This window comes from Opisthocomus hoazin, chromosome 18 (genome assembly GCF_030867145.1).
Source record: "Opisthocomus hoazin isolate bOpiHoa1 chromosome 18, bOpiHoa1.hap1, whole genome shotgun sequence".
In the NCBI taxonomy this organism is placed as follows: domain Eukaryota; kingdom Metazoa; phylum Chordata; class Aves; order Opisthocomiformes; family Opisthocomidae; genus Opisthocomus; species Opisthocomus hoazin.
In genome coordinates, this window is record NC_134431.1 from 8,935,315 (window position 1) to 8,950,292 (window position 14,978).

Genomic DNA, 14,978 nt, shown 5'->3' on the forward strand with positions numbered 1-14,978 from the left:
TGCCAGAAGTGCTGGCACTGCACGGCTGGAAAAAGTTGCTTTTACTCTGAGCAGACACCCACACTGTGCCCACAAGGACAGGCAGGATCAGCCAGCATGGGAAGACAACGGGCCCTCGCTGACCATCTCAAAATCATATTAGCACCAGAACCACCCCAGGACCTTCTCCCTGAGAGGGGAAGGCTTTTAAAGGCTTCCCAGCTCATGGCTTCGGGTGTTCCCTTTCAGAGGAGCAACCGCTGGTGCACTCGGAGCATCCTCTGTCTCTATAGAAACAGCACACTCAGAGCACAATTCACAAAGTGGTTATTAAAGAAAATTCAGCAATTATAAATCACAAATTGTCCTTAATACTTCTGCCCATCACCCACAGCACAGGGGCCCTGTGGGGTTGCAGTCGCATTCCCTCTCTCAGGCAATAGCTGGGAAAGTGGTCCCAATTCCGGGCAGTGGGGATGCCAGCAATGCCTTCCCATCGGGGTCTGCACTGAAACCCCTGCCGTGCAGAAGTGCACAGGGCTGGTTCGCTGCTAAACTGGGGGTGTTTTAGTAAGTTACAGTCATCCCTGCAGGACTGGCAAGCTTCAATCTGCCATGTGTCACGGTACGCTCCCCGAAATGGATGCCTTGGGTTGCAGAGTGCTGATGAGCAACCTCTGAGTGAGCGGAGAGGAGGCATCTCCTGGGGCAGCACTGGCCAAAGAGCTCTCCAGAGGCCTTGGGAAACATGGACTGCAAAATAAACAATTAACTGCAAAGTGATTACATTAATATTACTGTAGAACTAACTCCCTGGCTTTATTAGCATCTCTTTAATTGAGGCCTGCTTAAGCTTACTAGTTCAAAGAAGCAGCCGGAGCCCATACCAGATTGAAAAGGGGCTGCATTCGATACAGTCATTCCTTAATGGGTGGTCCACCCTCTCTTGTGTCTCTGAAAAATTTAAGCAGTTGCTCAGCATCCTTGTTCTGTGACCTGAGTATTACTACTTTAAAGGTACCACTGTTTTAATTTTAATCATGTGCTCTTTGCAGGATTGTACCACAGAGCAGAAGCCAAGTTGCTCTGGTTGCAGGAAGGTGCTGGGTGCCCTCGTGGTCGTCTTCTTTAGGGAACTGCTGGTGTTTCTTGGGTCGCAGTCTACCACGGTCCTGGGGTGGGCTGGCTCCCAGGGCGCTGGCCAGGATCACAGGGCTCTCCCAAAGAGCTGTCAGCACGGCCATGCTCTCCGCTGGCACAGGCTGGCATGTATGCCCGATTTCCTCCCTGAAATTCTGTTTTCTACCACCCAAATCTAGACACGATGTAAGAAGAAAAACTGACTGGGGTTTAAATTGAAGGTTTTGTCAAGTTATTTAAACTTCTGTGTTTTGCAGGAGTAAATAACCCTTGCTGTGCACTGCATAGAGGCGATTACTGATTATCATCAATGCGTTGGGACCAGCCAGATTCCTGTAAACAGGCTGGACGTGGTGTCTCCTCCACTGGACATCTCTGGTGAATGCCATGAGCTTCAGCCCACCCGAGGTTCTCCTGGCCCATAAGCCTCACTCACCCCTCTCCCACCAGCCCTTCCCCAAGGCGCTGCCTCCTCCATCCCCCTCTCTGCACTGCTCACAAATTCATCCCCCTCCTTGGGGCTCTGCGACAGTGCCAGGTCCCCCCTCTCCTGCCAGAGGTCTTGTTTGCTGGAAAGCAGATGGCATTTTACCAGATCAACAAGCACTGGAAGGGCTTTAATTAAGAAACCAACAGGTTAGATCAAGTTGAGGAGTGGCTTCAATGTGGTAAATTCTTTAGGAGTAATAGGTTCTTTATTCGGTGGCATATTTATAAACTCGCAGCCTACAATCACGCTGTTAAGAGTAAACAAATGCCAAGGGTAATAGTCAGCTTCAGACTTTACGAGCAGCCTGGGGTGTTGCAAGGTACAAGGTAATCCAGGCTTAAGCATGAAGGGGGCTCTTTGATTTCTTATAAGGAATGAAGGTTTTTATTGAGACCCTGGATATCCAGAGGGAGTTACAGTGATGGGTTACTTCTTTTAGTTCCTTTCTGCTGGTGATTTATTTCCTGACAGCACGCAGCTGCCTGTCCTCTCAACCAGCATCTCGTCAGCAAGCTGAGTGCTGATCTTCAACCTCCACTTCCACCTAAAACCTTCTCAAATCCTCCTAACACGTCGGAATACATGCAGCGAGAAGAAGCAGGAACTATTCTTCATCTACAGAGTTTAATGCTCTGGTGCATTTGCTGGAAATCTCGTGGTGCCAGGGGAGTTTATCTGCCAATTTCTTCTCAAAAAATAACAAAGGGTCATGCAGTACTTGGCAGATAAGGGCACATAAGGGAGAAGAGAACTGGGTTTTAATTGGATCCCAAGTATGTTGAACAAAAAAATTTCAGAACCATCAATTAGCTGTTGGCCTGGGGCTAAAATTTAATTGAGAGAATAGTGCTTTTAGGATGTCTCTGTCAGGGGTGAAAAAAGCATAAAGGGAGACTGGAAATGCAGTGGGGAGTCAGAAAAGATACTGCTGGAGATGCTTCAGGGTTGAGCTGTTACTTGGGTTCACAGAGGTCAAGGCCTTCTGTCAAACCACACATCCCATGCCTGAAATACACCTCAGGTCAGGACGGACGTTGGTTTCCAAGCTCAGAGAGTAAATCTTTGCCATGTGGTCTCAGGGAAAAGCTGGCTTTCCTGCTGCTCCCTGCACCCGCAGCCACAGGGTGAAGGGCTGGGGAAGCGGGCAGCCCGTCCCTGAGGAGATGCTGCCTGTTCTTGGTGCCCCGGGGAGGCACCATCCTCCACAGCCCCGTGGCACGGAGGGCAGCTGGGCTCTGCTTCGCTGCCGTGGTCTGTACCAAAGCAAACTGCATGGGGTTGCAGAGTCCCAGTCCCCACTCTTCCTCCTCTCCAGTCCCACTGTGCTTGCGGGGTGTTACCAATTTACTGCACTGCTAAGACAGGTTAATTTTCTCCTCTCTTCCTTCCTTGCCATTCTCTTACAGCTGTACAGGGTGGTTGGCTGGAGAGCAGGGAGGGAAAGGGGAGAGGATGGGATGGGATGCTGCTTGCTGTATGTCTCCAGCTGTCAGGGCTGGCTATGGCACGTGTGCACCCAAAGGTGCCTGCCAGCTCAGGGCCCTGCGCCCCAGGGAGCTGCAAAGCCACAGTTGGCTGTGAAGATGAAGAAAATGAATTCCTGTGCAGCGTAGACAGCACATGGAGTGGCTTAAGGGGAAGAAGCTGTTGTATTTAGAACAGAAAACTCATTGGAAGAAGAACTCATTAGCACAAGAGCCCAGCTTAGCTCGGGGCTATGCCATAAGTTGTTCCTGTTGGCCTCAGCCCAAGAGCTGATCCATCCAACAGCAAGAGCTGAGACATTCAAACCTCAGCCCTGGATTTTGCCATGTCCAGGGGACCAGCAGCACACCAGGGCTCCCCTTCTTTCTCCTACACCTTACCTGTGTGTGACTTCAAGGCACCCTGATCCTTACTACCCTGGTTTGTCTGCGGATGCTTTTATCAATGGCTTGTTCTGAGCTGCTAAGCAAAAATTTGTTTTAAGGGGAAAAAATATCTGTGCTAGAGAAAAGATTGTTGCAAGCAAATAGTTTCATTTCGTAGCTGCTTTTGCTAAGTGGAACAATTCTCACACCGCAGAAGAACCTCTTCCATTTTCTTCAAGAAGCAAATCCCAAGCCTCTGTGCAGAACTACCTTAACAACAACAAAGAGGAACTTTGTTCATAAATTCCCAATGTACACAAAAGAGCACAAAAAGACACAAATCCTTAAACTCCAAACACACACATTTTCAAATAATTGCAAACCCCAATACTCACTCATCCTACAGTTATTTTGGGGACAAAGTAAATACTTTAATAAGTCACAATATAATAATCATACATGCAAAGCCACCCTACACCAAAAGGAAATCAATCCTGGACAATTCCTGACGCAGCAATGGGAGGTGAGGTCTTGTTCTGATTCTCCCAGGGAAGTGATTTCCCGTATACACAGAATGGTTACTTCATATCTTGTGCTCTTAAAAATATCACACAGATATTTTCCAAAGTGTATGCAAAATTCTAAGATCATTTAAGGCTATAGTTTAGCAAAACAATGGTGTTGAAGAGTGAATTGGCTGTTCAGAGAATTTTTTACAGTCACTGCAGGGTTACTGGTGGTTGACATTTGTTTTATTTGGCAAGAGCCTAAGGGTTTGGCTCATGTAAAAATCTTCTACATTTTATTCCTAGTCTGGATAGTCTCTTGAAAGTCTGGGGCAAGTGCCCTTGGGCTGGTTTCTTGGATGCCTCAGCTTATGAATATCCATTTTGCTCATGAGATAATAGCAGCAGTGAGTATTGTTAATGTCTCATAGTCAGTATGGCACTTATCACAAAACACTTGATGGACTTCCACAAATTATATTTAGGAATTAAGAGAATTACTTCACCTGCCATTGCAATGCAACTGTCGGTGGGACAGCGAGCAGCGCTGCTCGACAGTACACAGCTGCACCACACCGGGGCTTACAGGACAAGGCTACAGTGCCCAGTGGAAACAACTAGAGGAATCTGAACAGAAAAGGTAAAATTATCCAAAAAATTATTAGATGACAATGTTGGAACTATTACTGTTACCTTAGGGAACGCTCATTATCAGTTTGTTCGTTTTTCTGTAGCAAATCCAGCTGATCTGGACCTTGGGTTTATATGCTACTAGCACAGCAATATTTCCAGAAGAACAGGGTGAGGTTCATGACACCCAACTTTCGTTATTCCTAATGTAGGAGTCTCCACCTGAGAGAGTCCCTTTACAGTCAAGGGACAGAAATAGTCACATCTCGGGTGTCATTCACCTCCTCCATAGGTATGCGTATTCCTCGGAGGACTACGCTGAGAGGAGAGGACTGCTTCCTGGAATTGCCTAGTTGTTCCCATCAGCTCTAAAAGGACTCTAGAGGAGCAGCTCGCATGGGGTGGCCGTGTTACAGGCACGTAAACTTGGGTAGGTGAATCATGCCCTGTAAGAAAACTGGTCTAGCAAAAAGAGGGGTTTTTTTTCCCTTGACTGCCCTTCTCTTCCTGGATTTCCTTTCAATGCTTTGGCCCAACTCAACAGTCACACTTGCAGGTAACACAAAACTGTGGTGCACTGCTATATTTAACTACAGATTCTTTAAAGATGCTAAACATTGACCTGTGCCTAACACTTCACCAAACAAGAATAAATTAGCATTAAGGAAAAGCAAATTAATTTTCCTCTAAGAATCTGTTTTGTTAAATGCCCTGGAGAGGTATTAAATTAAGCTTGTTGCAATGCCAAAGCAATTTCTATTGGCACCTTCCCAACACAGCGCATCCAGCCACACAGCTCCCACTGCCTGCATTGATTCAGGGTCCCAGGATTTATTTGGCAGGCTTGTTCTTCCTTGCAGGTGCAGGGAAACTGTTCAGATCTTCTTGTTCGGTGACATTGTGATCGGAGCTGTCATGAGAATAGTCCTTCATAACACTGTAGTACACCGGGGCGGTGTAGGGCGCAGGGTTCTCAGCACCTTTCTCTTCACACTTGCATAACTTCCGAAAGGCAGCCCTGAACTTCTGTGACATGAGGTTGTAGATGATGGGGTTGATGGCACTGTTCAGGTAGATGCACATGCGGCAGAAGAGAAGGAACCAGATGTTCAGGTACGGAGGGTCCATGAAGGAGTTCACCACAACCAGTGTGCGATAAGGCATCCACAGAAGGGCGAAGAGGACCACCACGACAGCCAACATTTTCGTCACCTTGCCAGTGGGGAATACACAAAAAGAGAAATAGTCAGATGATGCTAAGTCTCCAGCAGATCTTTCCCACCTGGAGAAACGGTGCAGACAGCTACTTCAGTCTACATATTGCTTATGTCGCTCTGTAAGTGTTTATAATAAGCACCCAAACCATGGGGCTGTATATTACTCTCTGAATCAATTTTGTTCATGAAACAATCTTGCATAAATAAACCCCTTAAATGACAGGTTTTCACCTACCGTTGAAGAGCTTTTGAAACTCTTCAGAGCAAGCATCCATCACCTTGGAAATGGGCTGGGATAATCATGGGAATTTCTGAACCCGAAAGCAAATTTGAAAATTGCACATCATAATAAACCAATGGGGAAGCTAACTTGTGCAAAAGTGGGGTCCTAAGTTTTGGGGGTGCCGTGGGGTATATCTCAACTCCTTGCCTGGGATCTCCAGGTTTCCTACACCAGCTATATTGTTCCAGGGACGGGCTCCCGGTACAGAGCAGCACTGGGAGCAGAGGAGACTGCCTGGAGTCTTACACAAATTCCTACTTGTGCTGATCTGGGAGTTACTTAGCTAATTGGTATGGGTTATTTTAATTTTCAGCACACTAGGGAAGTACTACATTAACATATTAGGAACAAGGAGATATTGAGAATTCAGAAGTGAGCAGTAATTGCCCTCAGCTCGACTCAAGCTTGTTTAAGAAAATGGGTTTTTGTACTGAAACTCCAGTGATTCTAATAATTTCGACAGCTATTTCTGGTAGGTGACAACCATCCTCCAACATATACTTACAGAATACATGTGTCCCCAAGGAGGAAAGTATGAGTAAACACTGATGCCTCACGCATATTAAGGCAGTGGTGTTTCAAACGTCAGAAAGGGAGTTGTGCAATGACTCCAGTTCTCGGTATGGAAAGAAGCACTTGGATCACGCTCACAGTCTCTCAGCTTGTTTTGGAGTGCTTTTTTTACTTAGTCACAAGCAACTCCGCCTCCCTGTAATGCTGTGAGTAGAAATCAGGGGTGGCTGGTAGCGGCAACAAAACTTTCCCTACAAGAAAGGGACTATTGTCAAGCTCAGGCCAAATTAGAAGTGTTTTGCTGTGTGGTTTAATGGGAATGTGAGGACACTTCCCAGAAGAAGATCTTGCAGTGATATGGTGAGTGCTTGAGGCTGTTGTTCAGACTGCAACATGTTTGCTGCTGCAGTCTGTTGGCTGTTGGAAAAGATAGCAGAGATAGTACAGGTTGTGTCAGTAAAAGGTAGCTTCAGGGCTTTTCAATGCCTTTTACTAGGGCTGCCTGGATCCAGAAGTGAGCGCCATCTCACAAGCTTTTGGTTTCAAGCCACTTTATCTAGTGTGCACTGCTAGGGTGATAATGTGGTTTATAGAAATACTCCTGAACAGATAGGCTGGGAGTGGACAGCAGCTTCTTGGCACACAGCTGACCATGGTCAAAATCTCGACGTAGCAGCATGTTTACGACTGTTGCCTCCTGCCAAGGCTGGCAGAGCAATCCAGGCTTGAGCACCCCTTACCAAGGGAAGGAGCATCCTGACAGCAGTGCTGAGACCATGTGACTGTGGTCTGCACTGCAAGACCCGGGAGCAGAGAGCTCCCAGATACCAGATCATCCCAGAAAGGAGAGGTTTTGCTTCAACACCATATGCCACATGAGCAGTGCATATGGGACCTGTGTTCTCTACTGTGCTGAGTATCTTTATAGCTAATAGACATGGCAGTGATGGACGGTCAGCCACCCTGCTGCCTTCCACAGACCTGCTTCTCAGGTTTGCAGAGAGAATTGCTTTTGCCATATTTTTGATGCAGATGAGGTTTATTTCCCAAGAATCTGAATGAAGTTGATCTGACCAAAACTGTGCTAATAGATGAACCCTACAGCAAAATGCAACCAAGTCCTCACTTAAGTGATCCTAAGTACCATTTCAGTCAGAATTTCAGTGGTGCCCAGTGACAGGACAAGGGGCAATGGGCACAAACTGAGGCACAGGAAGTTCCGTCTGAACGTGAGGAAGAACTTCTTCCCTCTGAGGGTGACGGAGCACTGGAACAGGCTGCCCAGGGAGGTTGTGGAGTCTCCTTCTCTGGAGATATTCAAGACCCACCTGGACAAGGTCCTGTGCGGCCTGCTGTAGGTGACCCTGCTTCAGCAGGGGGGTTGGACTAGATGACCCACAGAGGTCCCTTCCAACCCCTACTATTCTGTGATTCTGTGATTCAGTAATTTAATTCCCCTCTACCAAGCAGTTTATTCAGACTGATGCTCCTGGGAGATAAGGGCAGGTTCTTCGCTTTATCCATCCCATGCAGAGACTAAGCACGTCCTGGTCCTGCCTGGAAAGGTCCTTGCTAAAGGGCTGTCTCTGGGGGTGAAGCCGGTAGGAGTCTTTCCACCAGCTTCAGCAGTCTTAGACAGCAGGATCGCCACAACGTATGTCCTGGCAAAGTGAAGTACTGCACCTCTGCAGGTCCCCACTGAGACAGAGGCACTCCTCACTCAACGGTTGTCTTAGTTCCTGAGACGCAAAGTTAACACCCGCAGGGCTGGGCAAAATAAATCCCTGAGCTTTAATACACTCAGCTCTGCTCCCTGGCAGGTGTCCCTTCTGGCCGGGAGGTTTCTGTATGGCCAAAATGTCTCCTTTAAAGCTAACGCATTAATACTGCTCATGTGCTGTCTCTTGAGACTGAAACATCTTTGGCTTTTCAACTGTTATAACCCTGTGCCTTGTTTTACTGTTCAGGAACCCACGATGGTTGTGAAGAGTGATCTGAACTCTGTATCCGAGTGACAACACCAAGGGGAGTGTATCCTAATAAGGCTGGAAAGTAAGCTCATTCCACTCCTTTCTGAGACCAAAGGAAATGTAGTCTGGAAAAGCACCAGTGATTCATCTGCTTTTTAGCCATAACTGCCCCTGTTTTTCGGCTGGTTGTTATGGAAATGCTGGCGGTCCCAGCGAGTGCTCGCCCAGCTCCTGCCCCAGCAAGCTCCCAACACCTCTGTCCAGACCACAGAAGACCACAAAGTGCTGTCATCCAAAGAGCGCTTCCCACTACGCATCCTACAGCCCTGAGAAAAAGCTGTCTTTGTCCTGGGACGGGAAACCGGCTGTAGAAAAGGCACCACAAGGATTTGTTACCTCCGTCTCACTAAATGCCTTCAGCAGTCCCTGAGGACACTGCATCCAGAGCACAAGCTGGGACGGGCAGCCCTGCCCTGAGCTTGCTGTAAGATTGAAATTTGCCTTTTAAAGCCAACCGTCCGTACAGACCGTGTTCTCCTGGGTGTGACTTTAGCAAAGTTGTGTTGACACAGGATGCCTTCTCTGGATAAAACCTAATGGTCTATCCCAAACTCACTCTCATATCTCCATCGTGGGGAAAGAAAGCTCCAGCATTGTCTGCATGCATGGCTGAAGCCTGTCTCCGTGCCTTTCCTCGCTCCACCTTGCTGAGGCGAGTAACTATAGCACAGTTGAGGTGCTCTGAACTTACTTCAGATGCTCCTGTGAAAAATGAACCTAATCAGCACTGAGGAGAGTTTGGGACATTTACCCCTAACTGGAGCAGTCCTGAATTATGGCCCCAGAAAACCAGCTGCACTTGAAAAAGCCAGAGCTTTGCTGTAGCCTCAAGCATCCCTCAGGAAAGCACCAGCTCAAGGACAACAACTTTTTCCGACAAGTGTTTTGCAACAACTCCGTTGTACATAGTCAGTGCACACAACAGCTGTAAAGGAGCTATGGATAGAAGCAAGGCAAGGGTTTGTAGACAGAAGGGGAAGTTTTACTAGGACAGTTGATACTTAGCTGAAAACCACTTTTGAGCACGTAAGCCGGTGTCATTGCTGGATGGCCAAGGATATCTGCTGTACAGACTCCTGACTACGACCTGGCTCCCTAAGCTAAAGATAAGGGCCAGCTCATCTTCCACTACCAGGGGCCAAGCCCGGTGTAACTCCTTGAGCAAATCCACTGTGAGCATCCTTCTTGCTCCATACCAGATGAGCATCCTGCATCCCCGCACAGCCCTCCCAGCCCATCCCCTCTCGCAGCGCTGTGTCCAGCCTCTGCCCTGTCCTTGAGGCCACAGCCGCTTCTCCCCAGCCAGTGCCACCCCTCCTTGTCCAGGACGGCCATCCTGAGCTGCAGCATCCCTTTTTTAGGAATCCCACTCCCTCTAGTGGTCCCTCTCCGGCCGGTGAAAACGCGCTTGCAGGGGCTGGTGGTATCTGTGGCCCGTTCTTCTATAGGTGAATACAGATACATACAGCAAAACTCACTCCTTGCGTTGCCCTGCTCTGGACTTCGTGCTTTAGAGGCACCGGTGTGGGAACAGGAGCATCTTCGTACTCTGAAAAGCAAGCAGTGCAGCGCTGGGGCTGCGTAGGAGCACGTCCGCAACAAAACACCCCCAGCCATCCGGGCTCTTTAGAGCCGCGGGAGAAAAATGGGCACCTCTGGGGTAGCCCCTTTTGGTCATCTGCCAGGGGAGGTCTCCTTTACTAAAGGTCCCCATGGAAATTCCTGGTGACGTTTTCAAGGGCTGTCAGCACTTCTCAGGAGAGTATGAGAAGTCGATGGCATTACCTGTCAGGTTGCCCTTTCCTTTCCACCCTGCCCACGGGCAATTAATCAGCAAGGAGACCTGCTTATGAGCTCCTCAGCCAGCATCAGCTATTGCAAAGCAGTGGCCAGTGGTCCAAGTTGAGACCCATCTGTGTTTCTTCTTTCCTCAAGTTTCCTCTGGTTTTGAGGGCAGTGATGGCATGGCTGTCAGAGAGGAAACCTTTCTTCTGGTGAAGACAACATAGGACACCAGTGTCCAGGCTGCTTCTTTTTAGGGCTTGTACCCGGCCATTGCATGGGGGCTTTATGCTGTTGATTTCCTTGGAGGGGAACCTCACCCAGAGAAGACTCAGGCTCCTTCTGTGCCTCTCCCCCACCTTTGCTAAAGCCAAGTTTTTTGAGTGGGGTGGCCCATGGACCCACCGGAGTCTGCCCTGCCCTTTCACATGGACACATGGACCTCTGTCCCCATCGCCCACATGTCCCACTATGGGTCCCCACTGACCACGGGAGTGCCCTCCTCTCTGCTCACATTTAAGCCCCTTCTCCTATCCAACATCTCCATCTGCCACCTCGGCTGGCATGCATGGTTTCTGCTACCTTCTTTCTCATGTTAAAATCCCTTTCTTAATGATCTGCTTATTCCCCAGCACTCTGCCTGTCCTTTCCCTCTGCTGTGCCCCCAACACCCCCCTCTGGAGTCCTGCACGCTGCAGCATCTGCCCAAAAATGTAATTCCGGCTGCCCCCGCTCAGGAAGATAAATTGAAGGCAGAATCCAGTGCTGACCCCCCGGGGTCTCTGGAGGCCTCTTTCCTCTCTGAGTGGTTGGGTTGTTGGCTTTTCCCTCATAACTAGATGCAGAATCATGACTCACTGCAGCTTCTGCTCCTCAATCCATTGCACCACCAGTAAAAACCTCTGTCTGGATTTCAGTGCTAAGGTAGATGCTCTGACAGGACCTGGGCTTGTTACGCTTGAAGCACTGCCCGAAAGGCTCATCAAAATAGCTGTGTGGTTTTACTTGGCTTTGCTGCACAGATAACTTCTTTCTACACTGAGCGCCCAACAAATCAACCCCTCAGCAATGAATAAAATGGTTAAAGTTGAAGTCCCAGATCCTGTTTCCACACACCCCCCCCGATTTTATGAACAGTCATATAAATGTCCCTTTGATTATATATAAAATGTAGCAATCTTGTCCTATGCCACATCAAACTTCTAAAAGATGTTTATGGAAAAACCTGGACTGCAGCCACCCCTGGGACACAGCACTGCATCCACCTGACAGCCACCAGCCCGTGGGTCAGCCCCCCGGCCCACATGCCACCCGCGGCACAGCTGGGCTTCCCTCCCCCAGCACGCCCAACACAGCTTGCTTTGAAGAGCTGCTGGTGTGGAATCAGAGGGAAATATTCAATAAAACATAGATGGAAGCCCTGGGAAACTGATTTAGAGTTTAAAAAATCAGGCCAGCCAGGGAAAGTCTTTGCAAGGTAAGACATTTCAGGAGGTAATGACAATCCCAACAAAACTCCTGGTGTAACAGAAAAGAGAGTACAAGATGTTTCCATGGGCTGGAGCACCCATCATCCAGCCCCGTCAGGACTAACGGCCTCAGCCACTCATCCCGGTGATGCAGGAGCACTGGGTGTGCGGCATGGCCACCCCATGGCCCAGCACCGTGGGGGGAGCGGCACAGCCCCTGCAGCGGTGGCTCTGGAAGGAGGGGTCCTTTGACCTGCACCTTTGGGAACTGCCTTGTCATACCTAGAGACCTCGCTGCCAAACACCCTGCCTGAGGCTCCCACAGCAGCCAGGGACCCTGGGAGAGCGGGCAAGTAATTCTGCAGAAGTCAGGACTTGCTTTAAATCTTTCTGTGCTGGAGCAAAAGGGAGAAAAAACTGAACTGGGAAGACTTAGAAGTTCATGAAGAAATACACGTTCTCTCTGGGCTGTTTGCTTCCCCTCTGTGACTGAGTCGTCTCTCCTGGAGAATGGAGGTTCCTGTGCAAGTCACGCAATGAAATACTGAGTTGGAAAAACAAGGACTTTAAGACAGGCTGAAGCCTATTTCAGGCTGTCTGGAAATCAGGACCTGTTCACTTAAAATCACAACAGAACTGGTGATTTCAGGGACTTCAGTCAGAGTCCCAGATTCATTTTTTTCCTTTAAAAAAGCCCATGTCTCTGCCGATGCGACGTTTGAAGCCAGAATGGGATGGCCAGCAAGCAGGCAAGAGCATCCCACGTCCAGATACTGACCTGTCCAAGGAGATGGGGGGCGAGAGACAGTAATTGTCCATGTGGACAAAGAAAGAGGGGGAATGAGGGCAGGAGGTGGGAGGACAAGGAGATGGGGAGCAAGCAGGCAGCTGAACAAGAGGCGTCACCGAGAGGCAAGCACACCACTATGGCACTGAGGTGCCTTCCCCAGCTGCCGGGGTCGGGGGGCTGCAGCGGGGGCTGGGCTCACAAGGCAGGCGTTCATGCCAGCTCTCCCCTTCCTTTGCCTCTCTATATCTGAGGTCACCTGCCCAGGTGTGCCGTGATGTGACCCAGCACTCCCCTCCTCAAGGAGGCAATTAGTAATTATCAAGCAAACATCCCTGCACCCCTACCTCTCCCAAGTGATGTTGGAGCCCTGTCCTACTCCACCGAGCTCAGCCAAAGCAGGGGCAGCCCTTCTGTGCTGTCAGACCCCAGGTGGGCTTGGGGCGGGGGCTTCTGTGCAGCAAACCAACCCTCTCCACTCCCCCCACAAAGGGAAGCAAAGTACTGGGCACCCCATCCCCTGGCAGAATACCCCCGACAGCACTGCCTGCCGCCCAGCGTGCCCGGCCCCTGCGGGGAGACCCTACCTGCTTGCGGGAGCTCAGGGCCCCCTTGTTGCCCCGGCAGGAGAGCTTGAGGGAGCCACCCTGGTGTGTGGAGCCCAGGCAGGAGTGCTGCGGGGTGGCGGGCAGGGGGCTCATGAAGAGGATGCGGGCAATGAGGCCGTAGAGGACAGTTGCTAATCCCAGCGGGATGACGTAGAAGACAGCAAAATCCAAGAAGTAAATGGGCATGTAAAGGCTTCTGGAGACCCGGTAGCCACAGCTGACCTGTGCCCCGTCGGAGAAGGTCACCTGGGTCGTGTCCACCAGGAAGAACCACATGAGGCAATAGAGGGAGGTGAAGAGCCACAGCGAGGAGATGATGCGCTTGGCGCGGGAGACGGTGCACAGGAGCTGCGCTTTGATGGCGTGGCAGATCGCGATGTAACGCTCCACCGTGAAGGCGGTGATGGACCAGGCGGAGATGTTGATGCCCAGGTACTGCAAATAGGTGATGCAGAGGCAGCCGGCGTAGCCGTACACCCAAGAAGCCACCACTTCTGAGATGTTGGGCAGCCCGGCCGCCAGCAGCACGATGAGGTCGGCCACCGCCAGGCTCACCAGGTAGCAGTTGGTGGGGGTCACCATGTGCTTGGTGCGCAGCACCACCAGCACCACCATCACGTTGCCCGCGATGCCCACCCCGCAGATGAGCAGCACCAGCAGGATGGTCACCACCTGCAGCTCCAGCGGCTGCCGGGGCATCCTGCCCAGGGTCTGGTTGCCGCTGGCCGAGCCGTTCTCCATCGGCCCCCGAAGCCTTTCCCCGGCGCAGCTCCGCGCCCTCTGCGCGGGGAGGGGAGGGGGGAGCCGGCAGCAGCGCCGCCGAGCCCGGCGCCCCCCGCCCGCCCCGCCTCCTCCCTCCCCTTCGTCTCCACCGTTCACCCCAAGCCCTGCAGCCGCTCGGCTCCCTGCACCCCCCCTCCCCTGCAGACTCCCCCGCCGAGCGGGGGGAGCGGCCGGGACCCCTCCAGCTCCCGGGACCCCCGCGGACCACCCGGAGGCACCTAGGACCCCCAGCTCTCGGGACCCTCCAGGACCTCCCGCAGCCGTCGGGAGCCCCGGGAACCACCAGCACCTCCCGAGGACTGCCCACGACCCCCCCGGGGCTACCCCAGCCCCGGGACCCCCCGTCTGCCTCCCGCCGGCGTCCCCCGCCCGCGCCCGCCGGGTCCTAGCGCACGGCTGAGCCGAAGAGGAGGAGGAGGAGGAGGAGGCTGGAGACCCCGGGGACAGAGGGGTGCAGGGGCTGAAAGCACCCCAGCAGCGGGCGAGTCCGCTCCGGGACCCGGGGCTGTGGGTGCCTTGTGTCCCCAGCCGAGCCCCATGCTGCACTGTCACCCCCGGGGAAGGAGCCCTGAGGATGAAGCGTCCTTCCTTCCTCTTCCTCGGGAGGATGGGACCAGGGCAATGCCACGGAGAACCTTTCCCATCTCCCTTGGGCTGGGGCAGAAAAACCTCATTAAACACGAGGTAGCAACCTCCTCTTTCCTGCAGCCACCCCTGTCCCAAAGAAGCACACTGGTGTCACTCCCTTGGGGAAAGCCTTACCCAGTCCCCCAGTCCTGGACTGGGAGATCCCGTACCACCCCAGCGATGAGCCTGGGATATCCAGTATCTCCCCGACGGTCAGGCTGGGAGATCCAGTATCTCCCTGATGGTCAGCAGTAGCCAGAATTTGCTGCCAGCTCCTGACGTCT

General features: G+C 51.4%; 1 protein-coding gene across 1 annotated transcript; it reads right to left on the reverse strand.

Annotated features, from left to right (window-relative positions):
* Positions 1-5,310: 5,310 nt before the first annotated feature.
* LOC104328832 (thyrotropin-releasing hormone receptor) lies at positions 5,311-14,043 on the reverse strand. The gene is made up of 2 exons (XM_009933894.2): positions 13,264-14,043; positions 5,311-5,807 (listed from the first exon to the last, which is right to left on the reverse strand). The coding sequence occupies exons 1-2, from the start codon at positions 14,023-14,025 to the stop codon at positions 5,427-5,429; spliced, it is 1,143 nt and encodes a 380-aa protein (XP_009932196.2). The 5' UTR covers positions 14,026-14,043; the 3' UTR covers positions 5,311-5,426.
* Between the last annotated feature and the right edge of the window lie 935 nt (positions 14,044-14,978).

Excerpts from the sequence above, each read along its gene's own strand:
- LOC104328832 (XM_009933894.2), bottom strand. The coding sequence starts at position 14,025 with ATGGAGAACGGCTCGGCCAGCGGCAACCAGACCCTGGGCAGGATGCCC. Across the intron at positions 5,808-13,263 it reads CCCTGAGCTCCCGCAAGCAG|GTGACGAAAATGTTGGCTGT; the intron begins GTAGGGTCTCCC and ends CCCACTGGCAAG.